The 26,029-nt window shown below is 39.8% G+C and overlaps 3 gene segments (V, D, J or C); all 3 read left to right on the top strand.

The window, feature by feature from the left end:
- The first annotated feature begins 12,281 nt into the window (after positions 1-12,281).
- Positions 12,282-13,543, top strand: LOC121148493. The segment is given in 2 exon segments: positions 12,282-12,423; positions 12,593-13,543. Coding segments are annotated over 2 exon segments (486 nt in total).
- Positions 13,544-16,573: 3,030 nt separating this feature from the next.
- Positions 16,574-17,447, top strand: LOC121148497. The segment is given in 2 exon segments: positions 16,574-16,831; positions 16,933-17,447. Coding segments are annotated over 2 exon segments (447 nt in total).
- Positions 17,448-23,621: 6,174 nt separating this feature from the next.
- Positions 23,622-24,432, top strand: LOC121148509. The segment is given in 2 exon segments: positions 23,622-23,795; positions 23,942-24,432. Coding segments are annotated over 2 exon segments (405 nt in total).
- Positions 24,433-26,029: the final 1,597 nt, after the last annotated feature.

Here is a 26,029-nt window from a genome sequence, read left to right as displayed (position 1 = left end):
AAGGATGCTGTTACATGTTCTCTCCTTGGCTCACCCCTACACAGAAAGAAAAAGCCATCTTTTCTTTAGAATTTTTCCTTTCAACAGTAAGTGGAAGAAATCTGAATACAGCCAGATTTCTTCCTAGACTGACAAAAAAAAACTTTCACCAAGATGCTTCATTCTTTAAATAAATAAAAATAAGCATACCTTAGAGACCATGAGAGTTGTCCTTAGATTTACAAGGACCTCTGTAAAATTGACCGTTGTCTATTAAATTATGTTGGGATGAGTCTAGGAAAATATCCCTTCCAGTTAAATCTTTGTCCACTAGGGGGTGCAGCGTCCTAACACAAACACATTGGCTGTGGGCATTATAGGTGTGGATTCATCTTTTGACCTCTTTCATCATTGGATTCTGAGGCTTATTGAGAGCCTATGGCTGTGGTCGTTGAATGGCTCAACAAAACACTCAAAAACGCATACATGAAAGTAAGAAGTCAATGACACCAATAACGTTGCATTTTCCTCTTGTCTATTCGTTGTACATTGAGTTCCTGTTTCCATTTTCTCAGTTATATCAAAGCCTTTTACAAAATGTTTCTTTGATTCTAGCAAATCTCTCTTGCTCTGAACTTACTAGTATGTATAAATTATTAGAATACTCCCCAAACACCAGCATCGTCAATCCTTTCATTTCTTACTAACTTACCCAAGAGGACAGACAGTTCATAACATGTAGCCTTGCTTTTGTTCTGTTGCACAGCATGCGGCTAAGAGCAAAGGCATAGGAGCCAAATGAGTACCTGCTTCTGCGTGACCTTGGCCAGGAGTCAACTTTTCTTACTCTCAATTGTAGCGGGGGATAAGTTAATTAATATACATGAAATTTTGATTCATGGTAAGCTTAGTTTGTACCATAAAGATACATAAAGAAATTGTGAAATCCCTTGTATTCAGGGAGGGAATTTTCCTTTTGATGGTTAACAGTTTAGCAGATAAGCCAGAAACAAAGTACATATGTTCATCTAGGGTGATTACAAAGCCCTTATATCCACAATGTGCTGCTTCAGGACTTTTGCTCTGTTCATCACCAATCTATAGTATTGGTTTTATTCAGAAGAAATTTATCAGAAGAAATTTACAAGTTAGCTGAGGAACCAAATAAATTCATAAAAATGTAACCAGCAGGTAAAATTCCAAGTATATATGGACTAAATGTTTTTGTAAAAATTAAAAGATTTATTTGGGAAGGAAGGGATGGAAGAAGGGAAGAAAGAAGAGAGAGAGAAAGAGAGAGAACAAGCATACTCCTATCTACTGGCTTACTCCCCAAATGCCCATGCTGTCCAGAATAGGCCTGGCCAAAACTTAGGATGTGGGAATTCACTCAGGGTCGCTCATATGAGTGTCAGGGGCCCAACTGCTTGAATCATTCCTGCCTTCCAGGTTCTGCATTAGCAGGAAGCTGGAGTCAAGCACTTGAGCTGAGTATCAAACTTAGGCACTCTGATATGGGACATGCATGTATTAGGTGGTGCTGTCAACTGCTATGCTGAACTACCCTACATGTAAGTTTTAAATTGATGTTCTTAGGAGATTGCTGTGGCACTGGGAATGAAAAGGGGAAACCTTCTGGGGAAATTAAAAATATTTTAAGCTTTGAAAGACAGACACACACTGAATTTTTTCACTGTGTGATTATTTCTTAAATAGCAAGCAGCAAGTATTTTTTTGTAGTTATAAGAAAAAGAGAAGTGCAAATATTCAAAGTGTTTGTAATGTTTACTTGCTCTTATGGGGATGTTCTGTGAGCTAAATGTTCAAACCCCAGAATTTCCCTTGCTTTCTGGCTTGCTTCAGGTTTCAGGCGATGATGAAAAGACAAGCATTTGATATGCCGTCTCCATCACTGAAGTATGTGACCCTAGACAGCATTATTCACGCTTACAGTGTCTGCATGTCCTCATCTGCAATAACACAGTTGTAAGGATTGAACTAAATTATATGTATCTAATCAAACGTTTGAATTGTGCTGGTAGAAAATAATTTCCCATTTAATGACAGTTATTCTTGAATGTAAGATGATTCAATGAATATGATTTAGGAAAAACTAACAAGACAATTTAAGTATGGAGAAAGGCCTAACTCTTCAGTCTGGCTTCTGAACGTGTTATCTTACTGTGGTGATGGTTGAATCACCTTTTATTTCACATATGCCTTATCCAATCTGTTTGAATGGACTATAATGGCTTTTTTTGTTTGTTTCTTTATGCACAGAAAATGATACTCTATTGCTTCTGGAATACTGTAGTTTAAATTATTTTTTAAAGTGGAGATATTTTTATTTATTTGAAAGAGAGCTACACAGACAAAGGGAGAGACAGAGACAGAGAGAGACAGAGATCTTCCACCCACTGGTTCAACCCTCAGCACCCTCCCCCCCCCCAGTTCAACTACTCCCAACTCTACCCCAATAGTCATAATGACTGGAGTTGGACCAGTCTGAAGCCGAAACCAAGGAGCTTCTCCCAGATCTCCCGTGTGGGTGCAGGGGTGAAAGTTCTTGGACCATCGTTTGCTACTTTCCTTGGTGCACTGGCAGAGAGCTAGGTTGAAAGTTGGGACTCAAACCAGTGCCCACATATGTTGACAGTGCCAAAGCTGGTGGCTTTACCTGCTATGACACAGTGCCAACCTCTTTAATGTAAAGTCTAAGATGAATTCATATATAACATCATTTTTACTGAGCTACAATGCCCCCAAACTAGATTCACATCTGTGGCTTGATTTAATAGATTTCTGTATTGGAAACGAGAGAAATTAAACTTTCTAGATTTTCCTTGGTGGTCAGCGGGGAGGGATGCTCTGAAGTAAATGGTAAATGTTAAAGAATTATTATGGCTAAAAATGGAAAGAGAGTAGCAATAGATTTGGTGCCCAGCACTAATGTTTTTTTCTCCTACAAATCCACACTTGATCCTGACATGCTCTCCTCTATTTTAACTCCCCAGGGAGCAGAGGGAGCTGTGTGTTCTGTGCACGGGGCAGCAATGTAATTTCTGGGAGGACTTGGGTTTCTGCACCAACAGATTCGTGAGAGTTTACTTAGAGAAACAAGCAATTTGGCTTGGTTATTTTTCAGGTTTTGGTTAGTCTCATGGCTAGAAACATGAAGACCTTGGGAGTTTCATTCTTCATTTCTTCTCGGTAGCTGTGCTGCAAATTGGTGGGCTATGGAGATGTCTATAAAAATAGCAAATTGTGGGGCCTGGCGCCGTGGCCTAGCAGGTAAAGTCCTCACCTTGAATGCGCCAGGATCCCCTATGGGCGTCAGTTCTAATCCCGGCAGCTCCACTTCCCATTCAGCTCCCTACTTGTGAACTGGGAAAGCAGTTGAGGACAGCCCAAAGCCTTAGGACCCTGCACCTGCGTGGGAGACCTAGAAGAAGTTCCTGGCTCCTGGCTCCTGGCTTCGGATTGGTGCAGCACTGGTTGTTGCGCTCACTTGGGGAATGAATCTTCAGACGGATGATCTTCCCCCTGTCTCTCCTCCTCTCTGTAAATCTGACTTTGTAAAAATAAAAGAAATCTTTTAAAAAAATAGCAAATTGTGGTTATTTTCTCCATAAGTCTAAAACATACATAGGGGTGGCTGCAGTCTTTGTGCTCCTTTGTGCAAACTGCAATTGGAGAATCTTCAAAAAAGTAGTCAACTTTTAATGCATTTTCTGTATCTGTTTAAAAATCACACAGCAGCCTATATGGCTACTTCATTCCCGAGTTGTTAGAGCGGAACGCACAGTTTTCTTAATTGTACTTCTCAAGAAAGAAAGTTCTTCAATTTCCACTGGATCTGGTAGTGTCCTAGGGAGAGACTTGCATCTTTGGCATTGATCCACTCAAGCCAGAAAGCAGAATGAGAAAAAAATTTAAAGGACTCTTAGGAGAGAAAGTATATAGTGCTTTCAGCATCGTCTTGTTGTAGAGATGCAGCCACCTGCTTCAGGGCTTCACAGAGTGGAGCTTCTCAGGTACCTACAGTCTGTGCCGCAGTGTAGCATTTGGGGTCTCTTAAAACAGGCATACTTTTGTGGTTGGGAGTATAGGTGTTTTCTTTCTTTTTTAGAGGTCATGTTATTTAAAAATCTCTGTGAGGAGAATATTGCTTTCCCTAGAATATTCTTTTCTTATATTCCCGTTTGTCATTACTTCGGTCTTGAATTCCTGGGGCAGTTTCCCCACATTTCACTTCTACAACTCTGCCCTATCCGTTAAGAAAGTGGACTGCCTTGCGGCTCAGGGTTCAAATCTATGGAGCAAGTTTTCACAAAGCTATGTCCTCAACAACAGCATTTTTTCCATTTCTGCATAATCCTCATAATTTCACTGTGTACCACTCAAACCATTATATGCCAAATGTGATATGAAATTGGCATTTATGTTAAACAGATTTTTATAAAATAATGTAAAGACAATCCTTGGTTTTAACTGGTATGATCACTACAGCCATATTCATATATTTGATGTGTGGTTTTTTTTTCTTAACACAAATTAAAATAACCTTGAACATGTAACAAGTAAAAATTTCAACTCTGCATGTGATAAGCATGAATATTTGCATTAATCACATCTTATGAAATGCTGATCCATCCCATGGGCCTCATTTTATAAGTTGAAAAAATTGGAGTCCACAGGAATGGTGTAACTGAAGCGTGACTGACAATCAAATGGAAGGCACTGGTGGATGCCTAGCATTCAGACCACTCCTCAACGGCCTTGTAAACACAAGTTTCAGAACAGGATCCACAGTTAGAAGGAAGGATGTTGTGTGCTGCAAATTTAAACTAAATTAAAATTTTATTAAACTATATGCATTCATTTAGATAAATTACAAGATATAATCACCAGAACATTACCATAATATTGTGTCCTAGAAACTACAATTATTACCATTTTAAAAAAATCACAATCATGGGGCCCAGTGATATAGTCTAGTGGCTAAAGTACTTGCCTTGCATGTGCCAGGATTCCATATGGGCACTGGTTCATGTGCTGGCGGCCCCACTTCCCATCCTGCTCCCTGCCTGTGGCCTGGGAAAGCTGTCAAGGACAGCCCAAAGCCTTGGGACCCTGCACTCAAGTGGGAGATCAGTGGCTCCTGGCTTCGGATTGTCACAGCTCTGGCCATTGTGGCCACTTGGGGAATGAATCAACAGACAGAAGATCATCCTCTCTGTCTCTCCTCCTCTCTGTATATCTGACTTTCCAATAAAAATAGATAAATCTTGAAAAAAATTACAATCATATGGTTATCTTTTTCAATGAAAGGTCCTTAAACTAAACCCAGTATTTATTAACAGACATGGTTCTCTCAATATTATGCAAGTGTTCAGGTATTTTCATGTGAGGAAATTTATATTGTGGGCATCATTTTATTGACTTTTTGATTGATTGATTTTTATTGGAAAGGCAGATTTACAGAGAAGAGAGACAGAGAAAAAAAATCTTCCAAATACTGGTAGATTCCCCAAGTGGCTGCAATAGCCGGAGCTGAGCTGATCTGAAGTCAGGGTCAGGAGCTAGTTGCTTCTTCCAGATCTCCCATGCAGGGGGCAGGGTATCAAGGTTTTGGTTTTCTAGGCCACAGGCAGGAAGTTGGATGAGAAATGGAGTAGCTGGGACATGAACTGGCTCCCATATGGGATCCCAGTGCCTACAAGGTGAGCATTTAGTCACTGATCCATCACAGTGAGCCGTGTGGGCATCATTTTAAATGACTGCCTTGCTTTCACTGTTTAGAGTCATTTAAAAATTAATCACAAGTTGTCACTGACATATCAGGCTATGACACTGCCTATAATATTGGCATCCCACATGGACATAATTTTGAGTCCCAGCTGCTCCACTTAAAACCCAGTTCCCTGTTAATACACCTGGTAAAGCAGCAGAAGATGGCCCAAGTGCAGCTGTGAGACTCTGATGAAGCCTCTGGCTCTGGGCTTTGACTTGATCCGTTCCTGGTTGTTGTAGCTGTCTGGGGAGTGAACTAGCACATGGAAGCTATCTCTCCCTCTGTTTCCCCCCACTTTCTGTGTAACTCTGATTTTCCAACAAATAAGTAATAAGCATGTTTTTAAAAATGATATTTTTAGCTGTCATTTCTAATTATCTGGTGTTACAGATGATGGTTTTATGAACATCATTAAAAGTATAACGTTAATGGAAAACTGAGCTGCTTGAAAAAAGGAAAATAAGTTCAATTTACATGAGGACATTTTTTAATCAATTGAAATTTCAATAGTAGCTCATAATGATACTGATTTTACAACACTTGATCTATTACCGGCATTATGCTTTTAAATTATTTCCCATTTTCTTAGGTAAAAATTTCACAGTATTTTAATTTGCCTTCCTATTAACTTGTGAGGTTATATATTTTGCCATTAAAAATAAACAAAGTAAGATTATAGATCATTAGAGTCTTACACAAAATAAGCAATATTTTTGCGTAAAAATTTTGTAAAATACTTGTGTGGTCCAAGCTACCTTCTAATTAGTTTTTGCTCTTCCAAGGAAATACATTTGCTACTCATGGAGGACCAGCAGTATTTGGCCTTGAGTAGGTGATTCTGTCACTTAAAAATTTGAGAAGCATGCATCTGATGTGTTTCCAGAGGGGTTGAAATTAGGCTTTGACTTACAAAGTCCTGTAGGCTTTGAGTCTCCCTTGGTCCTTCAGTTTCACCTGTTAGTTGTACAGTAGCAATACTGATCTCTCTCCATTGTCTGTGTTTCCAATGTCATCTCCCCTATTGGGTCTGAATGTTCATGCACCTGAAATGCTCTTCCCTCAAACTTCAGTGAGTCGACTCACATTTGTCCTTCAAGTCTCAGCTCAAGTATTACCGTATGAAAGTCAGCCTCCTGACTTTTGCTGATATTTCCAACTGCAGGAGCCATCCCATGACCATTGTTTAGTCTACCACAACACATTGGTGATTTCCCTCTTGGTAAGAATTCCCACATGCAGCCACATTGTTGATATATACAGCCATGTTTCCATTGCTTGTACCTCCAATTAAGACATATGTTCTATGAGGTCTGGAGCATTGTTTGCTTAATCAATGATTTTATTCTTAGTGCTTATGGCAGTGACTATCTCACAGTAGTTTAGAAATATTTACCAAATGAATTAATGGATGAGTGAACGAGAGTTCTCTCTCCTTCTTCCTCCTCCTATTTCTGATTTAGCAGCTCTGAACCGTGTGTGTCTGTGTTCTCTCTGCTTCTTGATGTGATGTGGCTCAATTCTCTTTTGCTCTTTGCCGCTCTTGCTCAGTGGCCTCTGTTATGTAATTAGATGCACTAAGGGTCACAGCCTTTCCTCATTCACCTGGCTTCACTTTATCAGGCATGATAGCAATGAACTAGGTCCACTCTAAAGCTAGTAACCCCATAGTGAAATACATCTAAAAAGAGCTAAAAGACATTGAAAAGTATGGAAGTAAGTTCTTAAGTCAAATAATTTTAAGTTGTCCAAGTCCTTGTTCAAATTAATGGAAGTGAAAAAGCTCCTCAGGAAACAAATCAAATTAGTCTTGGTAGACATTTTATAGGAGTTTAGATTTTAAAGGCGCTGATTAAAAATTATTATTATGGTTAATGGACTGGCTCATAATTATTCCACTTTTCATTGTCCGTGTAGTAGCTATTAGGCTCCTCACACGATTAATAGTCATCAGAGTGCATTACACTAATTTCCAAAAAGGAATTTTATTTCATTAAAGTACACCAGAAAATTGCTCGAGCGTTTTATCAGAACTAATGGTTAATTCCCACATGGGCACACATTATGTCCTCCAAAAAAGGTCCACTTCGACTTGTTTTGGGAAATTTAACTTTCTAAAAAGTAATTCAGGTCTTCTTTCAAAAGTATAAATGGAGTTTTTCAGGTCTTGGATTCTAATCCTCTTAACAAGCACATAAACTTTTTTTTGTTTCATTAATGATGTCAGCAGAAACTTTAGACTCCTGGGTCAGCTTTCTGGCACAGAAAACTGCAGACACATCGATTTATTGTTTCAGTTGCTCTTTTCCTTAAATCCCCAATGGATGCTGTGCATGCAGTGTTACCACTGGGTCACAGCTGAGAAACTTTGAGTTTGGTGAATTCAACACTTTTACGGCAAATAGTAAGCAAGTCTGCTTTGTTTTAAGGTGGACATTGCCTTCAGAGCTGCGTAGTGTGCATGTGCTTCTCTGTGTAGAGTGGCCACAACCCTACATTGCTGGCACTTACAGCAGGACAGGCAGCAGTATGAAGGGCTCACAGTGGATTGTCTTTCTAGAGGGTTCACTCCGAAATCCTACGTTGTTTTAGTTTCCAGAAATTTTTCTCACAAGTAGTTTTCCACTTTCCCTGACTTTCTGATAAATGTGACAGAGGCTGACACATCTAATTCATCTGAAATAACATTTGTTTAAAGCTACTACTAATGGAATTATCCTAAGCCAGCTGGGACCAAAATGTAGCGTTAACCCAAATCATGTCTAATAGGATCCCAGGTTCAGATAGCAATGAACAGATTCAGAATATACACAGCTAGGAAAGAGTTTATTATCAATTTTTACCACAATACAGAGTTTACACTGACACATTGGTCTTTGACTAAACTGAAATAAAACAAAACAGAAGGTCAAAAAGCAATCACCATTTCTGACACAGAGATGTATGTGGACCTTTCTCCAGGCATATAAACCAAAGGGGCACAGGTTAATCCAGTCTGGAATTCATTGTTACATTTTATTTGGGTCATTATGATTATCAATCTGATCAAGCTATAAGAGCAGTGTCACTGAATATTTGCAACTTTTGTACTGTTTATGGCACAACCTGCTCAGACATCAGAAGAAATGCACATGTTTGTGAGCAAGCTTGAGAAAAGAGTGAGCTTATTCAAGTGTGTGCAAGAATGGGAATGGAAAGGGAAGCTGCTGTTGATGTAGTCATACAGCTCAGGAGAGGCCATATTCACATAGCTTCTCCTGTCCTCACGGAGCATGGACAGAAATAACAAACTAGGTGCAGCAGCTTCTGCTGGTCTGCAGCAGACCATATGGTTGTTTTGCTCTGTTGTGGTGCCTGACCTAGCATACAAACAACTTAATTTCACATGCCTCTCCACTTCTCAAAAGCTAAGATTACCCCCAAATCAATGTGTTCTCTTTTTCTACTCAATGCCTAATCATACTCAAAAGATTGTCTTCAGAGATAAAGTGCAGGATCAAGGCATTTTCATTATACTCTTCAATGGAGAGTATAATTGCACAGGACTTTATACAGAACTCATGTGCTAAGGGACTCAAGTAAGAGGCTATTATTCTCTTGGTCAAAAATCATGCTTATCAACATGAAAATTCCTATGGGTGGATCAGAGTTCAATTTTAATGTTATTCTGATCTGATTGTTACCATGATGATGTACCAATTGGACTGGCCTGAGGTTGCTGTTAAAGAAAGATGCAGCATGCCTTCCACATTTAAAGACTTCAAGTTCATATACTTCTTCTATTCATCCTGTTAGGTTCAGTGGAAAGTCCTGGACATTACATAAAAAAAAACCTTTAACAAGTACAGAGAATTCTGACAAGCTATGGAACTCGGTGCCTGAGGCATGATAGAATCTTGAGTTTCTTGCATTTTCATTTTTTCATTTGATGGGAATCCTAGAAATAGAGGCAAACAATTCCACAAGAAACACTCATTTTCTCTGGATTTTCAAAAGAAGCCTGAAAAGTCATGCCAGATACAGGAAACTTGGTAAGACAGTAGCAAATCTACTTAAACCGAACACCAAAGAAAGGGTTACACCAATCAAGCAAACACTTAACCTAGAAAAAGGTGACTGAAACTTGGTAAGAGCGTACTGTGGTAGTTTAACGAACCTTTGTCCCATCTCTGCATTACTGGTGTGAAGGTTTAGATGGCCTAATGTTTCCCAAAATGGGTTCCAGACGTTAGTGAAAAGGAATAGTGCTTGATCACTTGGGCTTGCCAGGTGGGTCCCCGAAAGACCGAAGCAGAGTGTGTGCCTGTATGTCACATAACCCCTTACTCCCCACGGAGGATAAATAGCTATGCAGAGAGCGTTTTCTTTAAATAAAAATCCACAAGGATTCAACAGCAAATCTGCAAACTTGAAGGTAGATCAATGGAAATTATAATGTTTTGGGAGGTAAAGAAAAATAATAGAAATCTGTGGGACAATGTGAAAGGTATCAAATTCATAGATAATAGTTATATATTATGTACATTAGTGGAAATATATTGATAAATATGCATGCTTTCACCTACATGTGTAAAGGTATCTTCTGCTGCTGCTAACAACATGACTTAAATATTCAAAATGGACACAAAATTAGTATTACAGTAGCATTTACCTTAAGATAAACTGTCTTTTTAAGCCACAGGTATTGGCTACTCAGGATGCATATCTAGAAAATCCTCTGCTGAAGAAATGAAAACGATCACTGCAAGGCGGTTTTTCCATTTGGGCTGATGGCCACAATGCTGTCCTTCAGGTACTGTAGGAGCTTCATGTGCCCTGTGGACAACATTAAGTACAGAAGTTTCTGTAGGGCAACATCTTGGCCAGCTGAATTCCATCATTTCACCATTGTTGATATAGCTCTTGGACACATTTCTACATTAGCTCTATTTGCCTGTTTATTTTTTTTTTTAGATTGTAATGGCTACAGAAGAAAATGTTGCTTAAGAATATCATGCTTCAGGCCTACATTCTAATTTTAAGCCTTTCCACTTTGTTACCTGTTATAACATTTCCAATGAGAGTGGCTGCCCTCCTGTGTTACTGGTTACTCATCCTTAGACAAGCCTGTTTGGGATTTATGTCAAGGGGAATGTCCTCTTGGAGGAGGAAATTTTGAGTTTAGCCTATTTCCCATTTTGCTTTGCAATTAGTGGTGGGAGCATGAGATCATTGGTGGGTTCTGCTTGCATGGCTTGCTGCATTGCTGGCTGGTAGCCACCAGTTTCTGCAAGGGCATCAAGCAGGTTGTGGGAGAGAAGACGAATAGTAGCTGGTTGTTTGTTTCACCTTGGACCCAGTTGAGCTTTTTACATAAGAAGCCCCGTGTCTTCTCTTGGTTTGTTGGTTCAGTTAGAATGAAACTATAGAGACAGATCAGACCCGTAGCTTTTAGAGATTAACCCTTATAATATTAGGAGTTTATAGAAGAGAACATAATATGAGAAAATAACAAATTAGTAGATACTTGGGTTTTATTTAGATGCTGGGTACTGATAGTAGTTCCATTTCTATCACACCAACTGAAGTAAGTGCTACTGTGATACTCAGGTCTCATGGGCACAAAATGAAATGAAGAACTCCAAGCTCCTTTAGCTGTTGGCATTGTTAAGAAATGTTGCTGAGGCTATGAACTGGAATCATAGATGTTTAGCCAAACCTTTGGCTCTTTAGTTTTGAAAGAATTATTTTTTAAAAACTCATTTATTTAAAAGGCAGAGTTACAGAGGCAGAATGGGGAAGACACACACACACACACACACACACACACACACACACACACACACACACGCAGAGCATTCCAGCACACACACATTTTGACTTGAACGAAATACTTCTTATTCATGTGCAGTTTGTTCATTTTATTTGAGAAAGAGCTGTCATCTACTAGTTCATTCCAAAATACTCGCAACAGCCAATGCTGGACCAGGTAGAAACTGGGATGTGGAATTCGGTTTGGGTCTCCCAGGTGAGTGATAGGGACTCAAGTATGTGAGTCACCACCTAAAACCTCCCAGGATGCTCATTAGTAGAAAATTGAAGTAGTGGGTAGAGCAGAGGCTTGGAGCCAGGAACCACAGTGGGATGTAGGCCAAGTATCATTTTAATTGTTACACGTAAGTGCTTAGTTTATGGAAAGTGACATACTTTTGCCTTTAAGTAAATCATAAAACAACAACACCCCTCCCTCCAAAGAAAAAACCCAGAAACTCATGTTCACACAAGAGCATGCATTTTGAATATCTCTTTGATCATTTTCAGGAATCCACTAGATGGCAGTGTCTTCTAAGGTACCCTAAGGAAAGCACTAGAATACTGCTGTGTGTGTGTGTGTGTGTGTGTGTGTGTGTGTGTGTGTGTGTGCGCGCACACACACACGCGCATGCATGAGGGGTGACGAAACTTAGCGGTATAGCAGGTGTAATCAAAAGAGCCCTTCTTTCTAATTGGTAGAGCAGATTCTATTTATGTTTCCCACAAATAGAAAAAGAGAAAAATGTCTTGAAGTAGACTTTTCTTTAGGGTTTAAGTCTGAATTCTCAGCGATCCAGTGGAAAAAAGAATGACGGAATCCTTGATCATGCTGCTAGTCATTCTGTGGCTTCAATTAAGCTGTGAGTTTTGGGCATTCCTATAGGGACATAAAGAAGCATATTTGAAGTTGTTGTCTATTTTAGGTCTATGGGAAGGTGGGAGGGTAGGATGCCTGTGGGAAGATAATTTCAATTCTGGATAGTAAGCATCCACTCCCAAGTAATCTTTGACTTTGGTCTTTGTGTACAGGGGTAAGGAGTCAACAGAAGGAGCTGGAGCAGAATCCAGAATACCTCAGCATTGCAGAGGGAGTGTTGGCCTCTTTCAACTGCACTTACAGCCGTGCTTCTCAGAACTTCGTGTGGTACAGACAGTATGCTGGAAAAGGTCCAGAGCTGGTGATGTCCACATATGCCAGTGGGGACAAAGTAGAAGGAAGACTTACAGCGCAGCTCAATACAGCCAGCCAGTATTTCTCCCTGCTCATCAGAGACTCCAAGCCCAGTGACTCAGCCACCTATTTCTGTGCGTTGAGCACACAGCACTCCCAAGACACCTGCAGGCTGTACCCAAACCTAGGGTATACTCAAGTCCTGGGGACTCAGGAATGTGGAGTGAATATACTGCAGAGGGTTTCTGTTGGACTTAATCAGAAATTAAGAGTAATAATACAAGAGAGTTGATTGTTTGGGGAAGGATGAAAGTACCTCAAGAAGTTTTTGGAAAATAGGATTAAAGATAAGTTCATTTTTGTGTTTTAAAGAAACCATTTGAAATCCATGCAAAGATTTTTTATAATATTTATTTTTCATGGCATTTTTAATGATCATTCATCTTTCATAATTATGAAAATAGTCGATCTTGAAGGGAAATTAAAGACACAATACTGGTCTGATTGAAATGTTTTCCAGTCTTCTCTTTTTCCTGTAGTTCTTCATTTTTCAAATTGAGATATGATTGACATGCAAAAAGGATACAAAGTTAATCTGTATGTGTTGGTGAGTTTGAAGATAAGCAAACACATGTGAAAGCATCATTATAACTATATCATAAGCACAACATCATCTAACAGTTTGCTTTCTCTCTCCCTTAAAACTTGAGATATGATTGATGTACAAAAGGTACATGCAATTAGCATGTAGATCTTTTTCAATTTTATTAACATAAAGAGAACAGATTTCATGTGTTTCAGAGATACAATTTTAAAATTCTAAGAACAAAATGATACTTCCCTCTCTTCTCCTACTCTCTTCCTCTCTTTCATTTTTCTTTAATTTTTGTGATTACATACTTTAATTTTGTATTCACAGATTTAATGGTTCACTAAACAGTGTCCAACAAGTGAAAAAACAGAAAAATCACTGCCCCACGAATATAAACAAGGGCTGTATACAATAATCAAATCATAACACATATACCTTGATGTCTACTCTAGTTTTATGCCACAGCATTACTCAATAGAATTATTTTTATAAGTTTATATATGATAGAGGCCACTTTAATATAATGACAGATATCCTCTCGTGGTGCACCTTGCTGTTTCTTCATTAGTTCATTGTTATCTTGCTACAGTATTGTAACAAGCAAAACAGAAATGCAAAGAGATTAAAAGAACAATAACTACTTTCGAAAGTTCTATGTCATGGGTCAGCGTTGTAGTACAGTGGATAAACTACCATCTGTGACACCAGCTCCCTATATGGGTACTGATTTGGGTCCTTACTGCTCCTTTTCTGATTCAACTCCCTGCTAATATATCTGGAAAAGTAAAGGAAGATGGTGCTAGTGCTTCCGTGTGGGAGACCCAGAAGAAAGCCTGGCTCCTGGCTTCACACTGACTCACCTCTGGCCCTTGTGGCCTCTTGGGGAATGAGCCTGGGGATGGAAGCTCTATCTTTCTGTCTTTCTGTAGCTTGACCTTTCAAATATATAAATATATCTCTTAAAAATTTCAGGTCATACCTGTGAGCATGACTGTTTATCTACAAAGAACATTTTATTAGGACAATGTGAAAACTTGAATGGAGTCTGGACATTAGACATAGGGATGCACCCAGTTAATTTCCTAGTATTGGTGTTTTATGTGGATATGTTGAGTATAGAACAACGTCCTTGTTACAGGTTTCACACATTGAAATGCTCCAGGGTGATGGAGTATCTTGGCAACTTACTCTCAAATAGTTCAGTGTTAGAAAACCATGTAAGGCCTGGTGCAACATTTGATAGGCTAATCCTCTACCCCCAAGACTGGCATCCCATATGGGTGCTGCTTCACATCCCAGCTGCTCCACCTCCCATCCAGCTCTCCTGATTATGTCATGGGAAAGAAACAGAGGATGGCCCAAAGCCTTGGAAGCCTGCACCTGTGTGGGAGACCTGGCAGAAGCTCCTGGCTCCTGACTTTGGATTGGCTCAGCTCTGGCTATTGTGGCCAATTATGAAGTGAAGATTTTCTCTGTGTCTCTGCTTTTCTCTGTAAATCAACTTCTCCAACAAAAGTAAATAAATCTTTTTTAAAAAGTCATGTATCATTCATGTAACTTTTCTGTAAGTTTAAAAATATTTCAAATTAGATAACTTTGAAACATTTCTAAGCCATCAAGTGTTTTAGTTGTAGATCAGCTACTCCACCTCTACCCTCAGTTTGTACATAGGTGGAAGGACTACAGTCAGAGGGTGAGAACTGTTTAAAACAAAAAGGCCTACATTGTTACAGATATGAAAGACTAGAGAGGGTGTCTATTGTTCTTCTGAGGTAAAGGCTACTAATACTATGATGAAATCATATTGCAGAATATTGCTAGATTTGTTAATATCAATAGGTTACTGTTCTAGTCAATGGTGTGTGTGACTCATTACAAACTGCTATTCATTCAAAACATATATGCAGTAAAAATTTTAAATTATATTCATTTTGATGATGTTCGTCTTTTAAATTTTTAAGTTATGATCAGACCATTATGCTTCAGATTCCTAACTTTTTTTCTGCTTCCCAGTCTACTTCTTTTTCCTTCATCTTCATCCAGGAAGTCTATTCTATTCACAAACTACTGATTCTACTTAGTTGTTTGATAAACTTCCCGTCTATCTTTTCTAGGAAAGTTTATCTGTGTCTAGTCATTCTCCATGTATTATAAGAGTCTCTAGATCTGGTCATGTTGTGCTTCTGGAGTGCTGCTGGATGTGTGAATAACTATACAGATATATATGTGTTTCTTCTGACACTAACACTATTCCAGTGATTTCTGTCTTCTACTATACTTCTGAGATTTTGTGAAACAGGACAAAGAATATGATACAAAATGAGAGAAATGAGAATGTGCAAAGTCAGGTTAGAACAGAGAAAAGAAAGTGGAGATTAGGGAGAAAGAAGTACGTACTGCAGTAAGATTTGTTGTACGTGGGAAGGTACGTAGCACTACTGAACTGTATACTTACAATGGTTAATGTTTTTAACTTAATATTAAGTTTTTAAGTTACATTTTAAAAATGTGTTCCTTTTTAGACTTCTTCAGATCTCCATAAGCAATGCTCCCTTCATGATCTGGAGTGCCCCTTTCTCATCCTGGGTTCCTTGCAATCCAACTCTGGATTTATATTTGACATTAGAATGACATATCTCAGTTGAGTTCTCTAACCACAGCTGGTTGGTAGCCAGAGAAGACCTTTGGCCAAGGGCAGAAGATCAGGGAATTTTTCAATCAACCATCTTTCTTGAATTGCTCTTTCAGGGTCATCTCCTTTTCGTATAAAAATAAAAAAAAACCTGCAGAACTAAAAATTTTAAAGAGCCATTTGCTCTGTGGGGAAGATCAATAGTGATGGATGGAAATTGCTTGGTCTGGTAACATTTCAGTGTTTTGATTAAACACCTGAACAAAAATTGGAATACTTACGATGTGTGATCTTTCAATACTTCTTGACTATCATACTTACAAATGACCCAAACCTAAAATTGTTCTAAAGGTTGTCTTTTGAAAACATTTTTGAGTTAATTATACTTGAATTTTTTGATAACGGTTGTTAGGTAGACATCTGAATTCATTTGTTAACTTGTAAATGGTTCTTCTTTTATGAGAGTACATCTTAGCAAATGCATTATCTTAAAGGCTTTTATTTGAATTAAAAATTCCACTTATATTCTGCAGAAATTTTCGGAGCTCTACACGTAGAGCTTTCCAGTACATTCAGTGTAGCATGACGCCTGGCTCTTCTGGGTACTGGAAATCACTCTCCATTCTGAGACTCAGAGACAATCTGCAGTGCCAACTTTGGCCTCTTGGGGGAGGTGCTCCACAGACTGCAGTTGATAGAAAAGCAGGAAGCGACCAGACACTTGGAGTTTTCTGCACTGGACCCAAGTTGTGCTCACTCACTTCTCTAATGAAAGTGCTTGTGAGAAGCTCTGCAGAAAAGAGCCACCATTTCTGCACGGCTCAGACATGAAGTCTACCCTCATTTCAATGCTGGTGATCATATTCACACACAGTGAGTAGCTTCTTTACGCTATTTTAGTGACCTGCTGAGAGTTTGAGGACATAGTCTATTTATTATGGAGGGCGCTCCCTGATCCAAATGTGGTGTTTTAACAGGTGCGAGAGCCCAGACGGTGACGCAGCCCCAGGAACACATCTCTGTCTCTGAAGGGGGCTCCGTGCAAGTGAACTGCAACTACTCCTATTCAGGGAGTCCCTTTCTCTTCTGGTACGTGCAGTACCCTAGAGGGGTCCTCCAGCTCCTCCTGAGCTACACCACAGGAAAAAGCGCCAATGGCTTCACAGCTGACCTTAACAAGGGCGAGAAGTCCTTCCACCTGAAGAAAGCATCAGCTCAAGAGGCAGACACAGCCACGTACTACTGCGTTCTCAGTGGCACAGTGACTGCCCTTGCTAAGCCAGCAGAGCGCAAACCCTTGAGGAGTTCCAGAAACTATGTGTCAGTTCTCTCTGTGGCCACAGTGGGGCGTTTTCCCCCTAGGCAATCGCGTTGACTTTATCTCTCAGTAAATCTCATCCAGTGTTCGGTTGCCCCAGAAAGCTGTCCAAAAATTTTCATTACCTACCTTGCTTCAATTATTTTAAAAAGTAGTGTATTCATTCTGTTTAGCAATACCTGGGGAAACACTTTTTAAATAAAAGATGCACAGTACTGCAATTTAGCACATGCTTTATTTATGTATTTGAAAGGCAATTAGAAGGGGAGGAGAGAAAGAGAGAGAGAGAGGGAGGGAGGGAGAGAGAATATCTTCCATTCACTGCCCAAATGGCCTTAACAGCGGGGCTGGTTAGGATCCTGGTATTCCATCCAGTCTTTCATGTGTGTGAAAGACTTAGGCCTTCTTCTGCTTCTTTCCCTGTGCACATTGCCAGGGAAAACAGCGCAACAGTCTGAAACAATTACTGTCTTGCCCGAGAGGTTGTTCAGGCTTACACTGTGCAGCCGCCCTGCCTAACTCTTCTGCCTCCCCACACCACCCTACATGCATTCATCAACACTTAGCTCACCCCGTTCCTTACAAGGACCATGCTGTTTCACGGCATGTGATGGCTGATCTTTCTTTAACTGACATCTTTTATCTCATGTATGTCACAAACTCCTACTATCTTGGTCACAGTCCTACCAAGAGCAAAAAGCATCATAGTCACATGACCTAGAAACTTTTTATAATGAAGAATCATTGAATGATAGGGAATTAGCTATAATGTCTAAAAAATAAGCATGGTAACACTGTATGCCAGGGAAATATTCTTATCTCTGGGACTAAGGCAGAGTCCTGAGAAAGGAACAGAGGATGTGGCTTCTGGACCCCTCTGGCCAAGGTTAGGATTCACATCCCCTTTGGGACTGGACAGCCGTAGTCTGCTGGGTCATGCAGGTATCCTGAGGTTCCAGAGACAAAGAGTGGCAGACAGGAAAACATCCACCAGGATCCCAACAAAATTTACAGGAAATCATCCAAGGGCTTAACGGGCTTAGATGACCTTGAAACTTGCCAAGAAGCCATGTGAAGCCATCTGTGTTTCTGGTTGGAGGGAAGTGCCTCAGTGTGTCACACAGACTGACTAGGTCTTGCAAGACCAGAAGTGCAGAAAACAGACCAGACAAGGAAGAGAAGCCCAGCCTCCTACAGTGTCCTTCTCATGCTGGATGGAAAAGGAAGACTGTCTACAGGCACCAGAGCCAGGCTCACCAAGAGGGTGAGGGAGAGTGGAATTGGCAGGCAACCCACTGATAGCTGGAACTCCACCCTCCAGTTAGTGATGTTTTATATGCATTTTTCACATGTATTTGAACCTGCAAAGAACAGTAGAATTACTCTGTGCCTCCACGAAGAGCCTGAAACTTTGTTTTGAACAATTTAAGTTTTCACGCTTTCCTTATGACCAGGAGACCCATAGATCCAAAGTCGCCACGTGAATCTCTAACTGTAGTAACCACATAGACATTGTCACTGAACTTAGGCAGTTATATACAGACTAGGTTGTGAAAATCAGTGTCCAACAATTTGTAATTGCGATTAGGAGAGAAAAGATAGCAGCATTTATGAAGGCACACATACTTATAATGAACAAAGAAAAATGTAGAAGAGCTGATGTTTTGGTACAACTTATTAAGCCTCTGTTTGCAACTCCAGCATCCTGTATCAGAATGCTGGTTCCAGTCCTGCCTGCTCTGTTTCTGACCCAGCTCCTTTGTTAATATGCCTGGGAGGCACCAGATAATGGATGAGTTATTTTAGCCATGTGGGAAACCCAGTTAGAGTTTATAGCAGGTGGCTTAGACCCGGCCCAACCTTGGCTGTTTCAGCCATTGGAGAATAAATCAGCAAGTGGAAGGTCTGTCTTTCTCTCTCTCTGTCCTTCCCTCTTTCATTGTCTGCCTTTCAGATAGGTAAAATGTATACTTTTTTAAAAAGGAAAAAAAAATATGTAGAAAGCTATTGAATTCTTGTTTCCAGACTTGGTCATGAGGCTGCACCTGGCACAGACAGCTTTCTTCCTTGACTTCTGTTTTATATTTGCCCAGCTCTTAGCCATAACCTCAGTAGATTGTGGGGTTCTCTACATGGTGGTGTTGTCAGTCTCAAATGAGTATTCAGTAACCCTGTTTTATATTTGGTGCTAGGTTGTTCTGTTAAACTTCACTGCTTGGGAAAGAAGCACCAAGAAAATCCCATAAAACAGCCCCTGAATTTCAGACATGTTCTTTTTTTTTAAGATTTATTTTATTTATTTATTGGAAAGCCAGATATACAGAGAGGAAGAGAGACAGAGAGGAGGATCTTTCATCCGATGATTCACTCCCCAAATGAATGAAATGGCCAGTGCTGCGCTGATCCAAAGCCAGGAGCTAGGAACTTCTTCTAGGTCTCCCACGCAGGTGCAGGGTCCCAAGGCTTTGGGCCATCCTCGACTTCTTTCCCAGGCCACAAGCAGGGAGCTGGATGGGAAGCAGGGCCACTGGGACATGAATGGCATCCATATGGGATCCTGGTGTGTTCAAGGTGAGGACTTTAACCGCTAGGCCATGGTGCCAGGCCCCAGACATGTTCTTTATACTTGCTCTCTAGTGGTCACTTACTTTCCCATAGGTAATTGGTGTCAATCACTTTAGTTAGTAGAGTAACTTCTTTTTGTACAAGATAGATGACTTCTTGTGTTTGCTGGAGAAGTAGCCTAGGAGTCCCCATAATGTGCCCATGGAAGTTTCGTGAAACCATTTTAATGAAGCCATTCCTCCTTATAGGATTTGGAATATCCCATGGACTGTACAAGGCCCACAGAATCATTTGTCTGGCTCTGCCAAAGGCCCCAAACTGGGGACTCAAAATTCAATCAATCTATAGATGGTTAATTTTTATACAGATATATTTATCCTTTTATAGAGATTGACTTAAAGGGTTATGAAGTGAGAGAATTGGAGAGAGAGAGAGAGACAAAGAAAGAGAGAGAGAGAGATCTTCCATCCACTGGTTTACTCCCCAGATGGTCATAATCTGGTGCTGGTCTAAGGCAAAATCACAACCTAGGAACTTCTTTTATATCTCCCACATGGTGGCAGAGAACCAAGCACATCTGGTGCTTTTCCTAGGTCATTAACAGCAAGGAGCTGGATCAGAAGTAGGGTAGCTGGGAAAGAACTGGTGCCCATATAGAATGCCTGTGTGTAAGTGACAGCTTTATAGACATCACAAAGCCAGCTCCTACCAGATTAATTCCAAAGCTGATAATTTTATGACTCATAAATGATGCTATAAATATCAAATGGCCCTTGGAAAAAAAGGAGTTTCCCATGCTTGTGCCTTCAAAGCAACATAAGTAAAAATAACATGTATAGGAAGTGAAAATTTTGCTAGTGATTTACTGGTTTTAAGAATTGGACAATCCAATCTTAGGACAGCTTGTTTGATGCCTCATCCCAAACACTCTAACAATGGAGGAGACACTGCCATACAATGCTCTCTAATAAGTAGAATATATTGTATCTGGTAAAACAGAATCCTATATTTTCTGGGGTGTTGTCTTCTAGTTTGATAAGTGAATCATTATGCACTTCACATTTCAACAGGACAGTCACTTGTGGCTAAATTGGCTTGTAGTAAGATTAGATGAACCATGGATGTGTGGCTGCTGTTGGAATATTTTGTTATGCAAACAGTTCTTCATAAGAAAAATAGTACAAGAAAATTCTTAATATGGTGCCCATGGAAGTGTTACAAGCAAGCAGGAGAAAGTATGTGTTTCTGATTCAGTGAGGGTAAACTTCATCCATACTCACAATGGAATAGGCCTGAGTAAGCAGCCTATGTCTCCAGGTATGTTGTCAGTTACCCTGGGGAATGATGCCATCTTACGGGCTCAGTGTTCATCTCTGTGGTTAACGGTGAAGCATTCAGTAGTAACGTTAGCTCTAAATCAAGCTTAACAAGAGAAAAGCCATGCCTATGAGCTCATGCATGGCTTTCCTCTCTGCCAACAAAGGACACTTTTTCCATGGTATAATTGAGCAAGCATTGGAATAGCTGGGAAACAATGTTGACAAATCCACAGGCTACATCACTTTGTCCTTTATTAAGAGTTTCCACCACCCTGGTCTTTATCTTCTTAGTCTCTGACCATTCCTTAAGAACCCAAGATTTTCTTGTCATCCATTTTCCAATTCAGTTCCTCCCATCTAGTCAAGCTATCAATCCCCCACTAAAAAATCAAATTGGATCAGAACTTATGGCCCTCTTTCACTCTTCATAATGTTGACTTCCAATGGCCCACTTGATATTTTGCTCATTGGAGGGATTTTCTTTCATTATTGTTCTTTGGTGGGATTGTACTTCTAATTTTGTGTGGCATTAGTATAAGGAGCAAATCCAAATGAAGTATAGACTTGATGTTTCTTTATCTGCAATTTGATTGTAAAGAACTCCCTAGGAGGCTATAGGCAATTTCCAAAGGAGAGAAATCAACACAAAATAAAGTTGATGACAAATGACTCTGATTCATCTACTCAAACAACTGATCTCTGCCTTCTGAGCCTGCTCAGTGGAATCTCTTACATGTATTCCATTTTCACTTGATGTTATTCCTAGGTGTGACCAACATCATAGCTAAGTTAGGCCAGACAACACTCAGTTCAAGATCAAAGTTCAGATTACTGGATCACATGTTTTTTTCTAAACTAGGCATTCAGAACTCATCCTGGTTAATCAGGCAGCCAGAAACTATTTTTCAATTTTAGTATATGTGCTGCCAAAGTGAGCACCAGAAACTATTTTTCAAAAGGAGAGTAGATTTTTGGGGAAAAATGGGAAAATTATGTCCCCACATTCTAGAAGACTATGCTGTGATTCTCTTATTGTACTATTTGAGTCACTATGTAACATTAGTGTTTACCATGGATGTTCTCTCTGATTTTTAACCTACCCTTCTAACATTGTATAAAATTTACAATATGAACTCAATAAGGATGCACATAGGTTCTTTAGAGAATAATATGTCAAAGAGGTTCATAGGAGAATAAGTATAAAAAGTAGCAAACATTTTTCATGAGCATCTGAGACTGCCTCTGTTAGTTTGACTTTACTGGTTGTTTCAGGAAGCTGTGGTCATCCAATGTATAAAAGCAAATGGTGTATTCACTGTGACTGTTTGAATGAAGCCCACTCCACTATGGCTGATGTCCTTACTAAAAGAGAAAATTAGGATACAGACAATACAGATATAAGGATGATCATATGATGATGCAATGCAAAGCATTCACCTGCAAACCAAAGAAAGACATTTAAAACAAAACCAAGTTTGCTAACTCCTTGGCTTTAGCTCCTTAACACTCAGAATTATGAGAAAAAGAGTTTTTGATGCCCAAGTTATCTTATCTGTGTCATTTGCTGTGGCAACCTTAGAAAACAAAGAAACTCATATCTCATCTTTTGTACATATAGTTGTGAGCACATGATTCTGGTTCCAGTGATCAGGGATATATTCCACATGTAAGAGAGGAAAGAGAATGGTAATAGCTGCAACGGAGATGATAGTTGCACTGAAGACAAGCAGTGGAGTTGCAGCTGCACACGTCTTCAGGCACCAGCAGCCTTGCAGGTGGCTCCTGCAGCTTATGGAGCTCAGAAGGGGAGCCAATGCAATACTCAGGAAAAGCTCTCCGCAGTGATTCCCCATACTGCTACTGACTTGGTAGCTTTTTATCATGGAGTTCAAGTTTCTGACCTTTGAGATTTTGATGCAAACCTAGAACTCATTAACTTCTTCCTTTTCTTATTTAATCCAGTCACATTAGATTTCTGTTGCCAGTCAATACAAATGTTTGCAGATAATCTCAACCCAGCATAAAGGTAAAGCAAAAAGACAAATTAATTAACTAATTGATTAAGCTGATGGATTCATTGTCACAGATAGTAATCACCTTAAGAAAGCTAGCAGAGGTATTCTGCCAAAACTAGACACCAATATTTTCTATGAGTTCTTAATAGAATTAACTTATAGCAGTTTTCCCTGTAAGCTGGAGCAAGAGTTCAGGGAACACAGGGGATGGAATAGTGATTTCTTTGGAGTTAGTTCCATACGTGCTTCACCATTGCTGAGCATGTGCTACCAGCAGTGCAGTGCTGTCACCAGTAGATAGCAGTGTTTTCCTCTACTCAGGCTCCCCTTATTTTGAAATCCTGTGTTTGTGTGTGTGTGTGTGTGTGTGTGTGTGTGTGTGTGTGTGTGTGTGTGTGTGTGTCTTCAAACCAAAGGTTGAGGTTATCTGACTGGGTAGGTGAGACATCTGAGACTCTCAGAGAGAAAGAACCTTATATACCTTCAGTAAAGAGAATGTCTGACTGAGGGGCCTGCCTCTAGTTCAGTCCTCAGAGTTGAGTGCTCTGAGATCCAAAAAAGAAGAAACATGGAGAAACTCCTGGGAGAGACTTTGATGATTTTCTGTCTTCTGCTGATCAGTGAGTTGGGGATCATGATGACAGAAACAGGGAGTTTTAGTTTCAAAATCCACATGATTAAAGGGTTAAGGCTCCTTACTAATATTGAATTGTAATTCTAAAATGTAGTGATTGACTCATGACCTCTTGTCTGTGTTTCTGCCTAGGGGTGAGCAGCCAACAAGAAGAAGAAAAGCTTCAGGCTCTGAGCATCCAGGAAGGTGAAAATACCACCATAAACTGCAGCTACAAAACAACTATAACCAATTTACAATGGTATAGACAAGCTTCGGGCACAGGCCCTGTCCTGCTGATTCTAATCCGCTCAAATGAGAGAGAGAAATCCAGCGGAAGAGTCAGAGCCACACTCGACACCTCCAACAAAAGAAGCACCCTGTCCATCACAGATGCCCAACCTGCAGACACTGCTACTTACTCCTGTGCCACTGACGCACAGCACTCAAAAGGCACCTGCCACCCCTGCACAAACCCTTCTGAAGCAGCTTCTTGGAAACTCTGACAGTGCTGGAGTCTATCTTTCAGGGACGAGAGTCTACAAAAAGCTGGAGACATGAAATGAGAACTTTCCCAACTTGTGATTTGTGTTTTCAGCATCTTGGACTAGGGAAAAAAGCACGGAATTTGGAGTGGGAATCTAATGATATAACAGCCTCCAATCTTCTCACTGGAAATGAAGAATTCAGATCAATAAGTCCAAAAGATTCCTCTACTATAAATGCATTAAGACAAAAAGTAAGCCCTGGACACTTGTGGAGGACGACAAGGGATTTCTCAGTGTTAGAGGGTCTTATCTTTCCTTTCTATGTTTCCGCAGGGTCCAGGTGGGTCTTTGAAATGCATGAAATAATTCTTTACAAGCTTCTAAATCCTATGTGGGAAACAGTGGACTCATCAAGATTTAGATTAAAAGGGGCCTTGACCAAATGTGTCACTGTACAGCTAAAGAGTGAAATCGTTGTGTAGCGAGACTCAGATGTGAATCTTCAGGAAAACAAAGATCAGAATGTGATCCTGCTGTGTTCTACTTATGTGATTTTTTAGTTTTCCTACTAGTAAAATGAAACCTTACAAGAAAGTGGTAATTTTCCCCATCCAAGTAAGAGATATATATTCTCAACTGCATAGTGCATTTCTGTGTTTTGAAAGCAGAAACTTCTATAATCAAACACATAACACCTTTCCATCTGTTTATTCATGTTCCTACTAAGATAAACAAATGCTGGCTATGGTTTGCTTGACAGAATTTTGACTTGTTGAAAATGTGTTTGTGGATAAAATCAGAGTGTTTATATCTGTGTGTGCTCAGTGAAGAAGGTGGAGGAGGGCAGAAACTGACTGTGGGGGACAATGTTTCATGAAAGCCACACATTGATCTGACATTATCACTCATATCAGAATCATCTAGACAATTATGTTCAATTTTGGCTGATTTAGTGTCTAATGAAGGGATGGATTTATATTTAAATGAACACCACATGCATTAGTCAGAGATGGGCTGAGCGTATTACTGAAAATTCAAGCGATTTTTTTTTTCAACAAGGTGGAGTCAGTGTTTCTTGTTCATAAATAAAACAGGGCTGATAGTGTAGTTTTATCATATTGTGAGGAATCCAGGTTCCTTTTTCCTTATTGTTTCTCATCCTTAGGGCATCATGGTTGTCTTTGTATTTTTAAGATGTCCCAGAGATCTTTCCACTTTATTCACCTTCTAGGCAAAAAGTAGTAAGTTGAAGGGCAAATGGATCCATGCTGACCAGCTCAGTTTCCAGAAACATGACCCAACATCATCTGCTTACATTGTATTCAAAAGAGTGTTGTCCACTGTCCCCACTCCTCTCCATCTGTAAGGATGGTGGGGAAAAAACATATTTCTTTGTGTATACTTCCACCTATATTTCAATGGCATTCTTTTAGAAAGAAACAGAAAGAAATACTTATTAAGTGTAAGGTATATTAGGACTCATATGATTTTCTGGCTCACAGTTATTCATTTTTGAATCTATTATGCCCAATCTAATGCCTAGTTCTAAGAAAGTTACCTACTCCACAAGTCTTCCAGAAGACATCACAACTTGTGCAAAATGTTAAAATCCATCCTATTTCTTTGTCCTTCTGCCCCCAGAAAAATAGACATGCTCTCATTGAAAGCACTCTTCTGACCGTAGGAACAGTGATCCTGTAAGAGTGAATAATTTTGACACTGCATATCACCTGGATCCGCATTTGCTCTTAGG

This window comes from Ochotona curzoniae, unplaced genomic scaffold, assembly GCF_017591425.1.
Source record: "Ochotona curzoniae isolate NIBS_2020 unplaced genomic scaffold, NIBS_Ocur_1.0 scaffold_4701, whole genome shotgun sequence".
Taxonomy (NCBI): Eukaryota; Metazoa; Chordata; class Mammalia; order Lagomorpha; family Ochotonidae; genus Ochotona; species Ochotona curzoniae.
This window is presented reverse-complemented; position numbering and strand designations above follow the sequence as displayed.